At 42.8% G+C, this 13255-nt stretch overlaps 1 protein-coding gene across 14 annotated transcripts in view; it reads left to right on the top strand.

Annotated features, from left to right (window-relative positions):
- The window catches only part of PRDM10 (PR/SET domain 10), a 45974-nt gene extending 32749 nt beyond the window's left edge, over window positions 1-13225 (top strand). For all 14 annotated transcript variants that reach the window (XM_071449508.1, XM_071449516.1, XM_071449509.1 and 11 more), the window contains 10 exons: window positions 501-656; window positions 1353-1532; window positions 2417-2527; window positions 3558-3758; window positions 4312-4455; window positions 5525-5695; window positions 7525-7665; window positions 8300-8468; window positions 9069-9181; window positions 9945-13225. In XM_071449508.1, coding sequence (XP_071305609.1) covers window positions 501-656; window positions 1353-1532; window positions 2417-2527; window positions 3558-3758; window positions 4312-4455; window positions 5525-5695; window positions 7525-7665; window positions 8300-8468; window positions 9069-9181; window positions 9945-10181 — 1623 coding nt within the window. In that variant the 3' untranslated portion in view covers window positions 10182-13225. The remainder of the gene's footprint in view (window positions 1-500; window positions 657-1352; window positions 1533-2416; window positions 2528-3557; window positions 3759-4311; window positions 4456-5524; window positions 5696-7524; window positions 7666-8299; window positions 8469-9068; window positions 9182-9944) is intronic.
- The last annotated feature ends 30 nt before the right edge of the window (window positions 13226-13255 follow it).

The raw sequence follows: 13255 nt of genomic DNA, 5'->3' as shown, positions 1-13255 counted from the left end.
CCCAGAGTATGGAGAAGTAATTGCCATTCAGTAATGGTGTGCAAATGCTGTTCTGAATATTTTTTTTTTTCTTTGCCAATTATAATTACAAGCTCATTGTGTCTGATTGAAAGGAATTATTCCCTATGTTTTGGTTTCTTATAAATAAAAGGAAGATAATGAACCTCAGATGAATTTATTTACTCAAGGGCGATTCTGTGCAAATGGTACATTTTGGACTTTCACTGCCCATTAAGTTCAACTGTGCAATAGCTGATGCCTTCAAGATTCAGTCTTGAGGAAATCAAATCACTCACCCAGATGAGTAATAAAGATGTTACAGCTTCATAGAAACTATTGCTGAGATATCAACTGTTCTGATCAAATACTTTTTAAACCAAAGTATATTACATACCTTCAAAACCTTTTCCTTCTCTTTCATATTGCGAAGAGTTTCCTAGTGTGTTACAACTCGCTTCTCTCTTGAGTAAACTTCATTTTTCTGTGATCTGCCATTTTAGGTCAAGAAACATGTGCGCAGTTTCCATTCTGAGAAGATTTACCAGTGTACAGAGTGTGACAAGGCTTTCTGCCGCCCCGACAAGCTGCGACTCCACATGCTGCGGCACTCAGACCGCAAAGACTTCCTGTGCTCCACCTGTGGCAAGCAGTTTAAGGTGAGGTGGCTCTTGGCTGGATCATTACTAGTATAAAAAAAATTATTGCTTATCCTCCTTCAAGGGAATAAGTTCACGTTCTCAAAGGTGAAAGAAAATAGCACGTGTAAACACACTAGACTTGCCTGTGAGTTGCATGCGTTGCTTGGTGTCCTGTGTGAGCTATGACATCCATTTCTGAAGGTCAAGGGGCAAAGTCACCTCAGCATCTTATTTCAAACAGATCTTATTCCTAATAATTTAATAGCAAAGGAACTTTCTATCTGCTCATTAAGAACTGGGACATCATACATCTCCATTGACAGGTGTTTGGGTTACATTGTTTGTAACAGTTGAGTTAACTTGCTGGTGCCAGTGGATTAATAATGTTCCTGGCCAAGATGCCTGTGTCTATGGCATCCATCTTGTCAGCACATGTCATCCAGATGCCTTTTCAAATCCCATTGGAACAGATAGAGCAGACTGTGAGCCAGGTAAACTGTGGTGGCAGCAGCCTGCTTCCTGTCACTGAGTTTGTGATGGGACACTGAGAGGCTAGATACTTCTGGGTGAAGGAACACATTTTTCTGAGAGGAAAATTTTCCTCTCTGGAGAGAGATCCCTGAACAACTCAAACTGTGGCTCTTATGCATAACAGGTAGTATGGTAGTTTCTGTGATGTTGCTGACATTTTTCTCCTCAATTTCACCTTCCCAGAGGAAGGACAAGCTGCGAGAGCACATGCAGAGGATGCACAACCCAGAGAGGGAGGCCAAGAAGGCTGATCGGATCAGCCGCTCCAAAACCTTCAAGCCCCGGATCGCGTCCACTGACTATGAGAGCTTCATGTTCAAGTGCCGCCTCTGTATGATGGGCTTCCGCCGCAGGGGCATGTTGGTGAGTGCCTGGGTGCTGTTACAGCCTCTCTACTCTATTCTGATGAATAGGTAAGGAATAAAGATGGAATTCCAGTGTTGGAACACAAGAATCATAAAATGGTTTGGGCTGGAAGGGACCTTAAAGCTCATCTCATTCCACCTACTGGCCATGGGCACGGACACTTTCCACTAGACCAGGATGCTCCAAGCCCCGTCCAATCTGGTCTTATCCAGCCAGGATGCTATGAAACAAATTTTGGCAAATTTTGTAGCTGAGTTGAGGTGATCAATCTTTTTTTAAACCTGTGTGTTTTACCTCTTCAGCAAATTTGCACATGTTTACTGCCTGCAGTGTACATCAGGTTGTCAGTACCATATTTCAACACTAAGTAATGCTGTCTGATGTGTACTGTATTTAACAGGACATGAGCTGAAAATACTGCCTTGTTCAGCCTTACTGCCTCTGTTTTCCTGGCGGTCTTTCTCGTTTTTTGTTTCTCCCCCTTCTCCAGGTCCTCTTCTGGCCATGTCTTGGCACTGCCTCTGGATAAAGGCTGTTCTGCAGCAAGAGATTGTTTGCTAAGGTTTCATGAGGGTTCTGATTTGGGCAGAGGCCCTTCACACTAGCTCACTCTCAGATATCACCTACAAGACAGTTCTGGCAAACTATTTCACCCCTTCCTATTTAATTTTGGTTAGAGAAACTGTAAATGAGACCTAGCAAGACCGCATTTACCTTCAGCAGTTAAATATGAGTGCACAATAACCCTTGCAGCAGCAAATGCTTCCAGTGCTGCTGGCTTGCATTGTTCAGTTTTGGTTTGGCTGTTACCCATGTCTGGAAGAAGCACCAATCGTTTGGCTTTCAGCTGTAATATGTTCTTGTCCTCTGTTTCTCCTAAGGTGAATCATTTATCAAAGAGACATCCAGACATGAAAATAGAAGAGGTGCCAGAGCTCACGTTGCCCATCATAAAACCCAACAGAGATTACTTCTGTCAATACTGCGATAAGGTGTGTGGGAAGTCACCCGTCGGAGGATAGCTCAGTCCCAGTCCTGGATGCAACCAATTTGTCTCTGCGTAGAAATCTCTGGCGGGGTTTGTAGCTTTTCTGAGGTGCTTGCCAGCAACATTCCTGCAGTACTGTAAAAAGAAAAAGACAATAAAATGCACTTAGGTCAAGGCAGTGGAATGCTAATTGAAAGCTGTAGTTTTCCCCTTTCTGCTGTGCTTGGCATTGGAAAACTTGAGTACTGTTATCCAGTAGACAGTCACTGACTCTTAGGCTTGTGTTAGCACAGGACTAAGTATGCTTCTGCGTATAATTCCTGGCCAGTAAGTACTCTTGCATTTCTAAAAGTTAGTCTTTAGCATCTTTTATTGTAGCTGCTTACTAGGTCATGTTCCAGTGGTCAGTGGAGCCTGAAGCTGCTTCTGCAGTACCTTTGGGTTCTTGCTCTTATTCTCCTTTGCCTTTTATGCCTGGGGACCTTTATTTACTAGGGAGTGTATTTTTGACTGTCTTTATCCTCAGTATGTCTTTCTGTGATGCCTCTTTTCCTTTTGTTTGAGGGGAGAAAAAATAGTTTTAATTATCAGATAGTATTTGTTTGTTGATGTGCCTAAAAAGAACTAAATCAAAAAAAGAACTATATCAACTATGTTGATCACTAAACTAAAACAGTTTGATGCTCTGTGTCAAGTAGAGATATCAACTGTCATAACAAATTAACATTGGGCATATGATCTTCAAATATGGCAAGAAGAATTTTCTCTTACCTCCTTGTCCTGCTTTGGTGTTTGGTTATGGCATACAATACGTTCTCAAAAGGCTTCTCTGCTACACAAGGAGTCAGTTGCTTTTACAGGTTGGTGAAACACTGGAAGGTGTATGTTCATGCCTTTTTTTGTAATTGTTTGGGAATTTAACTAAATGCATTTTCTAAAGCAACATGCAGACCTTCCAGATCAAGATAACTGGGATCTGTTTCCTGTGCAGACACCAGGGTTGCACCATTTTAATCCAAATCTTTGCCCTGCAGGTGTACAAGAGTGCCAGCAAACGCAAAGCACACATCCTGAAAAACCATCCTGGTGCTGAGCTACCTCCAAGCATCCGGAAACTGCGTCCTGCAGGACCGGGAGAGCCAGATCCTATGCTAAGCACCCACACACAGCTGACAGGCACAATTGCCACCCCTCCAGTGTGCTGCCCTCACTGTTCCAAGCAATACAGCAGTAAGGTATGGGGGTTTCCGGCCTCAGACAGCCTCTCCCTGGGGATGCTGTTTCACCATGGTCTCCGTCACCTGTCTGTCCGCAAGCAGACCTCTCTTCTTCTCAGTCAAGGTGCTGTTTTGTCTGTGTGCTGACAGTGCAGGCACAGTCTGGTTGTTTTAGGGCCAAAAGATTCCATGAATAGAGGGTTTGTGCTGAAAAGCTACCAGAGCATGAGCATGAATGGAAAGGCTTGAAAACTGCTCTCTGATAGTTACAGGGGAGATGAGCAGGGAAACAAAACACAGAAAAGATGACCTTTGGAAAAAGTCATAAAACATTTGGCAATATTGGGGTAAAAACCTGCTGAGGACAATACTTCAGTGTCACCTCTAATCAGCAGTAGGTTTGTGTTCCTTGCTTTCAACTTTGTTGACCAGAGGATCTCATAGTATGAATCTTGAGGCTGTTTTGCTGAGAGAAACATAAAAGCTATGTTTGGCCAGGCTGTTGTATTTCACGTGGCCCTGAGCAGAGTTATTGACTGTCCTTCCAACGCTCCTTTGCTTCTCTCTGCAGACGAAGATGGTGCAGCACATCCGCAAGAAGCACCCAGAGTTTGCTCAGCTCCCAAACACGATCCATGCGCCACTGGCGACGGCTGTCATCAGTTCCACGCCAGCTGTTCTCACCGCTGACAACACAACTGGAGAAACTGTTGTGGTAAGGACTGGAGGCACACAAGGGCAGTGCAGGGAAACGCACAGAACAGGAGCCTTCTGGTATTAGTAACCCTGGTTTATTTGGCAGACACCACTTTTAAACCCGTATTAGGACATTATTTGAGATCACTTCTGGTTTTAAGCCTGTGTGGTCCAGTTTTGCACTGTCAGGAGCTGTTCATTTCATTCTGGAGCTTTAGGGATTTGTCTTTTATCCCCAAATCCATTTTCTTCTTTCATTCAGACTTACTAACTCCACATAATGAACTCAGGGATACACATCTCCTGGATTTTCACTGGGAATTTTCTCCTGAAGTGAGAGATGCAGTTCCTGGCATCAAGAGGACAAGCTTAACAGTGACTGAGGACTGGATCAAACTGTGTTCAGGGAGTCAGATCTTTTTGTAATCCTTTGGATAGCACAGCTCTGAGCACGATGAATCTCCAGTGGCTGATCTCTCCACTGTTAATACATCAGCTGCCACTGAAGTGAAGCTGAGACTAGAAAATGTGCCCTTCAGTGCTGTGGGATACTATGTAGTTTTAAAAGTCCTATTGATCACGGTTTAAAACTTCTTATCTAAAGACTGACTGGGTAAAAGACTGTTTTGCTTGAAAATTGAGAGATTTAATCAGGATGCTGTTGGCTTCATAAACCTGATTAAGTTATGTACTAAATTACTTTCACATTAGAAATACAGTTGTGACTCTGACAGGGGAGGAAGAAAGGTGGAATATATCAGCAAATTACTTTTTGACTTGGAAACCAAGTCGGCTCTTCACAAATACAGGACTTCCATTGTTTAACAGAACACTGGTATGTCACAAGATGAAAAGAATTATTTTTATTATGACATGTTAAGTTAGCCATTACTGGTCCGGAGTAGGATTTAGACAGAAGACAGCAATTCTAGTTGATGATCCCTGGTGACTACTTATGACCCCAACCTCTGGACATGAAGCTCTTGTGAAAAAATGACCAGATCTACCATAAGTGTAGATAAAAGAGCTACAGCCCTGAAGAAGTACATCAGTATGATGATGATCTGTATCTCTCTCTCCCTGCTCAGACAACAGATTTACTGACTCAAGCAATGACAGAGATATCGCAGACCCTCACTACGGATTACCGGACTCCCCAGGGAGATTACCAGCGCATCCAGTATATCCCTGTGTCTCAATCCACAACTGGCTTGCAGCAGCCTCAGCACATACAGCTGCAGGTTGTTCAAGTGGCCCAGGTGAGTAACCTGGTGGGGATCTTGCTGTGCTTTTGATCTCTTCTCTTTTGATCTCTTCCCAAGCCTGTGTGTTCCTGGGGCTCTAGCACACAAAAGTGTGGTAAGGAGTAGTTACAAAAAGTGCTGTAGCTACTTTTTACAGATAAATCCACTGATAAGGCATAGAGTTCCCTTCATAAGCACTTGCAATGGGCATAAATAGTCCTGCCAGCCTTGGTCAGCTTGCTGGAGACACATCAACACTGTCCAGACATAGTTCTACCTATCTGAGCAGCTTTGCTCAAGTCTGCTCTAGGAATGTTTTCCAGCTACTGGAAAGGTGGGTCAGTGGGTGACCCATTTTCTGCAGTTCAAGAGTGATTTGTACTTCCTTGTCCTCAGTGAGTCAGAGCCAAAATTTGGGAGTACAGAGAGTGGTTGCTTGTTCCCTTCATAGCATCTATTAGCATATTCATTCTGTTAATGCTCATCAACCTCCTAAAAATGAAACCAGAGTGTAACTAGAGTAACTGGTGTCCTGGTTTAGGGCAAATTTGGTAGAGAATCTCCAAACCCACATGGCCCCTCCCCCCAACCGGTTCGGGAAGGATTCCTCAGAGAGAAGTGGAAAGAACCTGTTTATTTAATAGGCACAGCACCACCCAGCACACAGAATGAACAACACCAGATGACACCACTCTGAAAAAGATGACAAATTCAGAAAGTCTCTCTCAGGGGTGGTCGTTCTGTTCTCAGTCCCTCCAGTGCTGGGGCAGCTGCTGCAGGCCACAAGGTGCAAACTCTCGGTGTTCCAAGGTCCCAGTCTGGAGCAGGTTCGAGTTGGTCGAAAAAAAGGAAAGGAGAAACAGTCCAGGAAGAAATTTGGACTGTTTAGCTAAACTAACTAATGAGCAGAAGCAAAAGCAAGCAGAAGCAAGAGCCAGAGAGCAAAGTGAAAAGCAAAAGCAAAAGCCGCACTAGCTATGCCCTGTCTCTGTGTCTTGCCAGGCTGATAAGAGAACCCAAACAAAACTTTCACTCTTCAGAGCCAGTCTTAAAGGCACAGAACATAATATCCAGCATAAACCGAACACATGAATGGGGATACAAGCATCATAACGTCACCTTAGGACAACTGGTCTGAGGAACATATCTCAGGCAGTTGTAAGAAATCTGTTACCCACTGGAGGAAGCTGAAACTACCATGTGTTTATATTTTAATCTGAAATTCCATATTATCAAATCAGATTATGAATTTGGTTAATAAAGGCCTAAACAATGGCCCCAGTTGATAGTGACTGTGGCTGTTGTAACAATACAAGAGCATGACCACTGATTCCTGCAGGTAATATTAGCAAGATCTTAATTTTATAAATATCCAAAATTTGTAATTCAATTACTGCAATTGGTATCATTAGCAAGTGTTGTTCAGAAAAACCTTTAAAAACCTCTGAGCACTTGTCTTGATGCAGAGCTGTGTCAAACTACAGAATTGGATATGCAAATCTCGAGTAGGTATACGTTGTACAGAGAGGTGATTACAGAGAAGGGGTTAATACTAATCCTGGCTTTTGAGCCCTTTGGTTTGGTCCAGCCACTGCCACAAACAGCTTGAATGATGTTAGGCAAGTCTTTTCCATTAGTATCACTGAGATAGAACATCTCTGTGCCATTACATCTATTAAATGTACCTTATCTCCCGGGGTGCAAAGAAACTCAACAAGGCTCAACAGGTGTGCTCCACTAAGGCTCCTACTTCATTATTCCAGACTTTGTGTCCCAGAAGAGGTTTACGTGGCTGCTTTTGTAAAGAATTTGAGGTAAAGAACTCTGCTTAATTTTTTCCCCAGGCTACCTCACCTCACCAGTCCCAGCACTCCACAGTGGATGTTGGGCAGCTCCATGACCCCCAGACATACACCCAACATGCCATCCAGGTGCAGCACATCCAGGTCACAGAGCCATCACCAGCAACTCAGTCATCATCACAGGTATTTCCCTCTTCTCATCAGAAAATGCTTTCCCTACCAGCCTACTCAGCTGGCATATTGCATGTGCTGATGCAGGGCATAGTGTTTTCTTTTTCATTTAAAGGACCACACATGAAATTACTCTTGCATTGAGATCATCAAGCAGTGCCCAGATGTCTCAAGGTGTATGGGGGTGTTTTGTTGTGGGTTTGTTTTGGTATTTGTTGTATGGGTTTTTTGGTGTGGGGTGTTTTTTCCTCTCAACAATATGTACAAAGGAGAGATAAATGATTGGAAACAGACATATTTGCAGCTAAATGAAGTTTGTCAGTTGGAAGATGTAAGTGGAAACTGGCATTCCTCAAAGATTTGAAGTGCAGCTCTTCATGCTCTTGGGTAGAATTTAGCCTCTAATCTCAGGTCTCTGCCACAGACTCACTTTGGCAAGCAACAATATCACTATTTCAGTTTCCTGGTCTGGGCTTATTTACCATAGAGTGAAGAAAGTTGGAGGAGAGAGAGTTCAGTTCTTGTGTTTGATATGCTCTGGAACCCATCCTGTGTTTTCCTTTAATGAGAAGGCCGTGTTTGTGACAGCATAGAGCTGTGCAATCCTCACTACAGCAAGAACACTTGCACTCCTTTTTCCCTGTAGGCTGGGGGTCAGCCTTTGAGTCCCTCCTCGCAACAACCTCAGCAGGAGCTCAGCCCCTCACAGATACAGACAACTACATCGACACCAAACCAAGCCCTCCAGCAGCAGCAAGGCTCCTCAGTCCAGCACACGTATCTTCCCAGCAACTGGAACTCATTTCGGAGCTACTGTAAGTGTCAGCAGTCGCTCTAACTACTTGTCTGGCAAGTGTGTCTGACTAACAAGTGCCCCATGTCTCCAGCTACCAAATGGGACAGTGTTTTCAGAGTTCATTCAGCTTTGTGGTTAATATTCATAGATATCAAGAAGATGATAACGCTTCAGACAAATGTAAATGGTTGTACCAGCTCTTCCACTATCATCCATACTGATCCAGTACATACTTTGGGCAGGCACACTGGGTTCCTTTATTCCAAGAAACTTGCATACAGCAAGAATCCATGTGTTGGATAGCTACTTGTTCAAATTTGGATGCATGCTTGAAAGAATTGTGTGGAAAAGGAGCGTGACATGAAGATGATTTCTCATGCTCATGCAGTTCTGGATGGTAATTCTGTGATGATTTGAGTAGTGAGAACAGGATGTGTTTTCTCTGCATGAATTGCCAAATCTCTATCTGGTATTAACTGGCAAAATTCTACTGAGGCCCATCACCTGAATTCTATTCAATACCCACAGACTTTAAATCTTTCTGACATAAGACATGATCTTTGAAGGTTGTCTTTGAGTTTGACTAAAGGTCTTGATTATCCAATTTGCAACTTTTTAGCATCAGAGATTCAGATGATGACCATCCCCCAAGGGCAGTATGTGATCACAGAGACTGCTGTGGGCACCCCAGTCACCACTGTCAACACAGGGCAAGTAAAAGCAGTTACTCAGGTAAGGAAAATCATCATGGCCTTTTTTTCATCCAGAATATTACCAAGCATAAAGCTCTTCAGCTTGAAGGTTTAAAGAATGCCAAAATCATGACTGGGACACAGAGTGGAGGTACCTAAAGAGATGCAGACTGCACAGTATAGTCTGCATTGTAACCATTTACAAGGCTCATGCTATCTGGTTCTTGTATGTGTGACTCCTTTCAGTTTAACATCTTTACTTAATCACATTTGCAGAACAAAATTATTTAGTGGTACTGCTTAGTCTTAAAATTATTTATGATTAAGCTGTATCCATTAAACCAAATTTGAGAACAGCTTCTGGAAACACTTCAGTAGCTTTCTGTTATATGTAAGATTAGAAAATAAGAAGAGTTCCTGCTATTCCTTGTAAGCAATCCAGCATAAGGAGACAGGTCATTGGCTTGTGTTGATCTTAGTCACTGGGAATGCAACCTCTGCTAGAACATGTGGAATACAGGAAAAAAACCTTTCAGAATAGTGCAATTGAAAATTGCTATTATATTCTATAGTGACTGTCTAATTGGTAATGAGTTTAACCATTTGTAAATTACCCAAAAGCCAAGTAAGTCCAATGTCCTTAGAATCAAAAGACAGGCGTTATGTTGCTGTCAAATACATTTAAATGAAATAGAGCTTATTAAGTAAGTTCCTTGCTCACACCAAAATGTCTGGCAGCAGACCATTAGAGAAGTTACAAAAGATACGGTGTTTATTAGTTATTTTCTGTATTCCCCATGCAGACTCACTACGTGATATCTGAAGGTCAGCCTGATCTGGATGGTAAACAAAGCTCTTCACTCTCCAGTGAGGTTCAGGTGGGCATTTCCCAGCCCACAGCCCATACAGATCCCTTGGAATCCCAGACGAGCAACCAGCAGCAAACCACCCAGTACATCATCACAACCACCACCAACGGGAGTGGCGGGAGTGAAGTGCACATCTCCAAACCCAGGACTTTCTCAGCAGAGCATGAGTGAAAGAGCCTCATGGTGCCATTTGCTTGTCCTTGTCACCTCCCTGACAGCCCAGATGCGGGGGTACCCTGGGGCTCTATATGTTTTAATGTATATGCTCACTTACCTTCTACTAAAACCTTGGAGCTCTTGTTAATGCTTTAAGAGGGTTTACTTCACAGTGACCACGAAATACCCTCAGAATCCTTCTGGGATGCTTTTGATGCAGCTTTTAAGAAAAAGGACAAGAGAAGTGAAACCTCTGCTGGCCCTGGACTTTATTTTTGGCATGTCTGCTGACCCTTATTTTTCCTTTTTGGAAGTGTGTCCAGCAAACAATATTATTTCAGCTGTATGGCAAAAAGCCTGCCTAACTGAAGGCTTCCTGGCAGATTGTTGTATGTATATTTTAACAGGAGCCATTAAACAGGAGAGCATCATGTAAGTTGTTAGAATATGGCAGAACTGCTTCCTGTGGCTTCTAGCAGCCAAGGTGATGGGGAATGTCCCTGGGCCACATGAGCAGACTGCCTGCAGAAAGGAGCAGCAGCAGCCAAGCAGTGGTTCGTGGTGTCCCTTTATGGGGACGGATTGAACAATGAAGCTGTGAAGATGTGCCGAAGCAGTCCATTAAATTATTATTTTTCCAGCCCTCCCAGAACTGTTCACGTGCTGTCTGCCCTGCCCTGTTTTACCCAGCAGTTTCAGAAAGCAAGAAAAGCACAGTCTTAAACCCATGTTGTTTGGAACAAACTGACTGAAGTCCTAGGAGCACCTAAGGGTAGTACAGAGCCACTGTTACTTCTTTTCCCTCCAGTGTTTGCAGGGAAAATTGCTTTTTTGCCTATAAACAAAACAAAACAAAAAAAGCAGCTCAGCTAAACCTGCACAGTAGCTTCTGCTGTGATCTAAGATAGTTGTACAAGGAGAAAATGAGGATACAGAGCACTCCTCTGAAGGCACAGGGTTGCTATCTCTGTGGCCACCTCAAAGTAAATATATTTCTCCTCTTCAAGACTGGATGGAGAGTTGGTTGTTTTTTTTTTTTTTTTTCCAAATAACCTTGTTAACAATGTACTGTAATTCCTTTCGACAGTTCCAGAATACAACCAACCATGGACTCGGGAAACATACAAGAAACATGCTAGTGGACCACTATTTATGGGACATGGAAAGCCATCCATGAGGGTTGCCAGATGTGATGCGCCTGGTCTTACATACAGAATTCATGTTGCATTTAGGGACCAGGAGAAAGGGAAAGAGGTTTATCTTTAAGGCCATGTAATGTGTTTTTCCTTACCTAGTTCTTCACAGGTTGTCTTGGTTGTTTAAGGCATTCTGGTGGTTGCAAAAACATGACTAGAACTCCATTGACTCCTGGTGGGATATGCTGTGTATGTCTGAATTTCCATTCAATGCTGGAAAACTCATCTGTGCATATCAGGATACATTTATTTATAAAACAGACACAAAGAAGGATGCTGTGTCTTAGAGGTCCTTGAGACAGAAGAACTTGAGAAGTTTTTTTGATTTGTTTTCTCTTGTACTGCACTGAGTGTGATTATGGGACTCTTCCATAGATATTCCCATGGATTCAGATGTGCATTACCCATGTCAGTAAGCACTACACATTGTGGTATCAGGTTTTATGGAGGTAAAGCTCTTTGACATGAGGGAACTCCACACTCAGGCTGCACAAGAGCAAATCTGGTTCCTTGTAGGCAAAGCCTTGTAGCAGGCATGGCTTTGGTAATTAATATATCTGTTAATGTGGCATGGAAATAGTATTGAGATAAATCAGTTGGCCAATACTGGCCAGCTGAGAAGTGTTCTGAGGTAACTCTGAAGTGACCAAAATGTGGATTACTTTTTTTCCTAGGATTTATCTTCTCTTGCTGTACCACCATACTGAGGCACTAATGAGCCGGGTAGAATTAACATGAACCAGAGCTCCCGTTTGGTCAAGTGCAGTGATGAGTGAGTGACCTTACGTTCTGTGGATTTGGCAGCCCAGCCACTGTGGCAATGTGGAGAAACAACCACAATGCCCAGTAACTTGAATTCGTGTTGCTGAGGACTTTGGAATTACAATGTTGAGCCTTGCAATGTTGTTTATGTGGGAAGAGAGTAGGGAGAATTTCAGGCTGCTGCTAAATTATTAACAAGCCAGAAATGCTACAAGTAGTAGGAAAATAGCAGACTTGGAAATGGAAGACTGGGATACTAGAGGATTGCAGGAGCAATTTTAAGAATCTTAAAAGTTTGACAATAGATGAACATCAGGTATGTTCCCATTATTGATCTTGCACATGTGGGGTTTAAAAACTACTTTGCTCTATTCACCTTTGTTGGAACGGTCCATGAATGAGGACAGTTTTACCAGTTATTTAAAAGTGAAAACTATTTAAAACAGAAAACCATTTTAAAACGGCCTTTTTGAACTCAAATCTTTCCTCATCAAAGTTTCTCTGCCCTGCAGCAGCAGCAGCACCCTCGGGCTATTGGCCTGACTCCAGGTGAAGTAATTCCTAGTGTCACGAGTTGAATGAATTGCCTGTGAAAGAAGCAAGTCTGAAAATGGAAGTACCACAGAATTTCCTTCCAAAATAAGGAACTGCAGTGATTGCACAGATGGCAAAGGTTGCACGGATTTTTTTCTCCATTTCTGCAGTGCAGAAGGAATGGGATGTATTATTATTGTTTGTAAACCAGAGCAACCCAAAGATCTCTCTAAGTTGTATCCCACAGAAGTGTAAATCCAGAGTCCTCTCAGTTGCCTGGAAGGTCTGTGTTTTGTTTGGAGATGCTGTCCCTTGGAGGCATTCTGGGTCAGATTCTATATTTTCCTGGAGGAAAAAGAAAACAATCCCAGCCTGCGCACCCTGATCTTGCACCTCTTGGACTGCTCAGGCCCCATCTCTTATTTAACTGTGTATGTTTATTGTACATTTGGTGACTGTTGTTGTGTTCAGAGTCTTGTGCAGCCTGGCAGGTGTAAAAAAAAAAAAAAAACCAAACCAACCTGAAAATAATAAATCTGTTTGTTTCTCTTTTTTTTTTTTTTTTAATTACTCACGATGGCTAATCTGTTCATTGGG

Source organism: Agelaius tricolor, unplaced genomic scaffold, assembly GCF_023055355.1.
Source record: "Agelaius tricolor isolate 1412-34295 unplaced genomic scaffold, bAgeTri1.0.p SCAF_29, whole genome shotgun sequence".
Lineage (NCBI taxonomy): Eukaryota > Metazoa > Chordata > Aves > Passeriformes > Icteridae > Agelaius > Agelaius tricolor.
The sequence above is the reverse complement of the archived record's forward strand: the minus strand, read 5'-3'. Positions and strand labels throughout refer to the sequence as shown.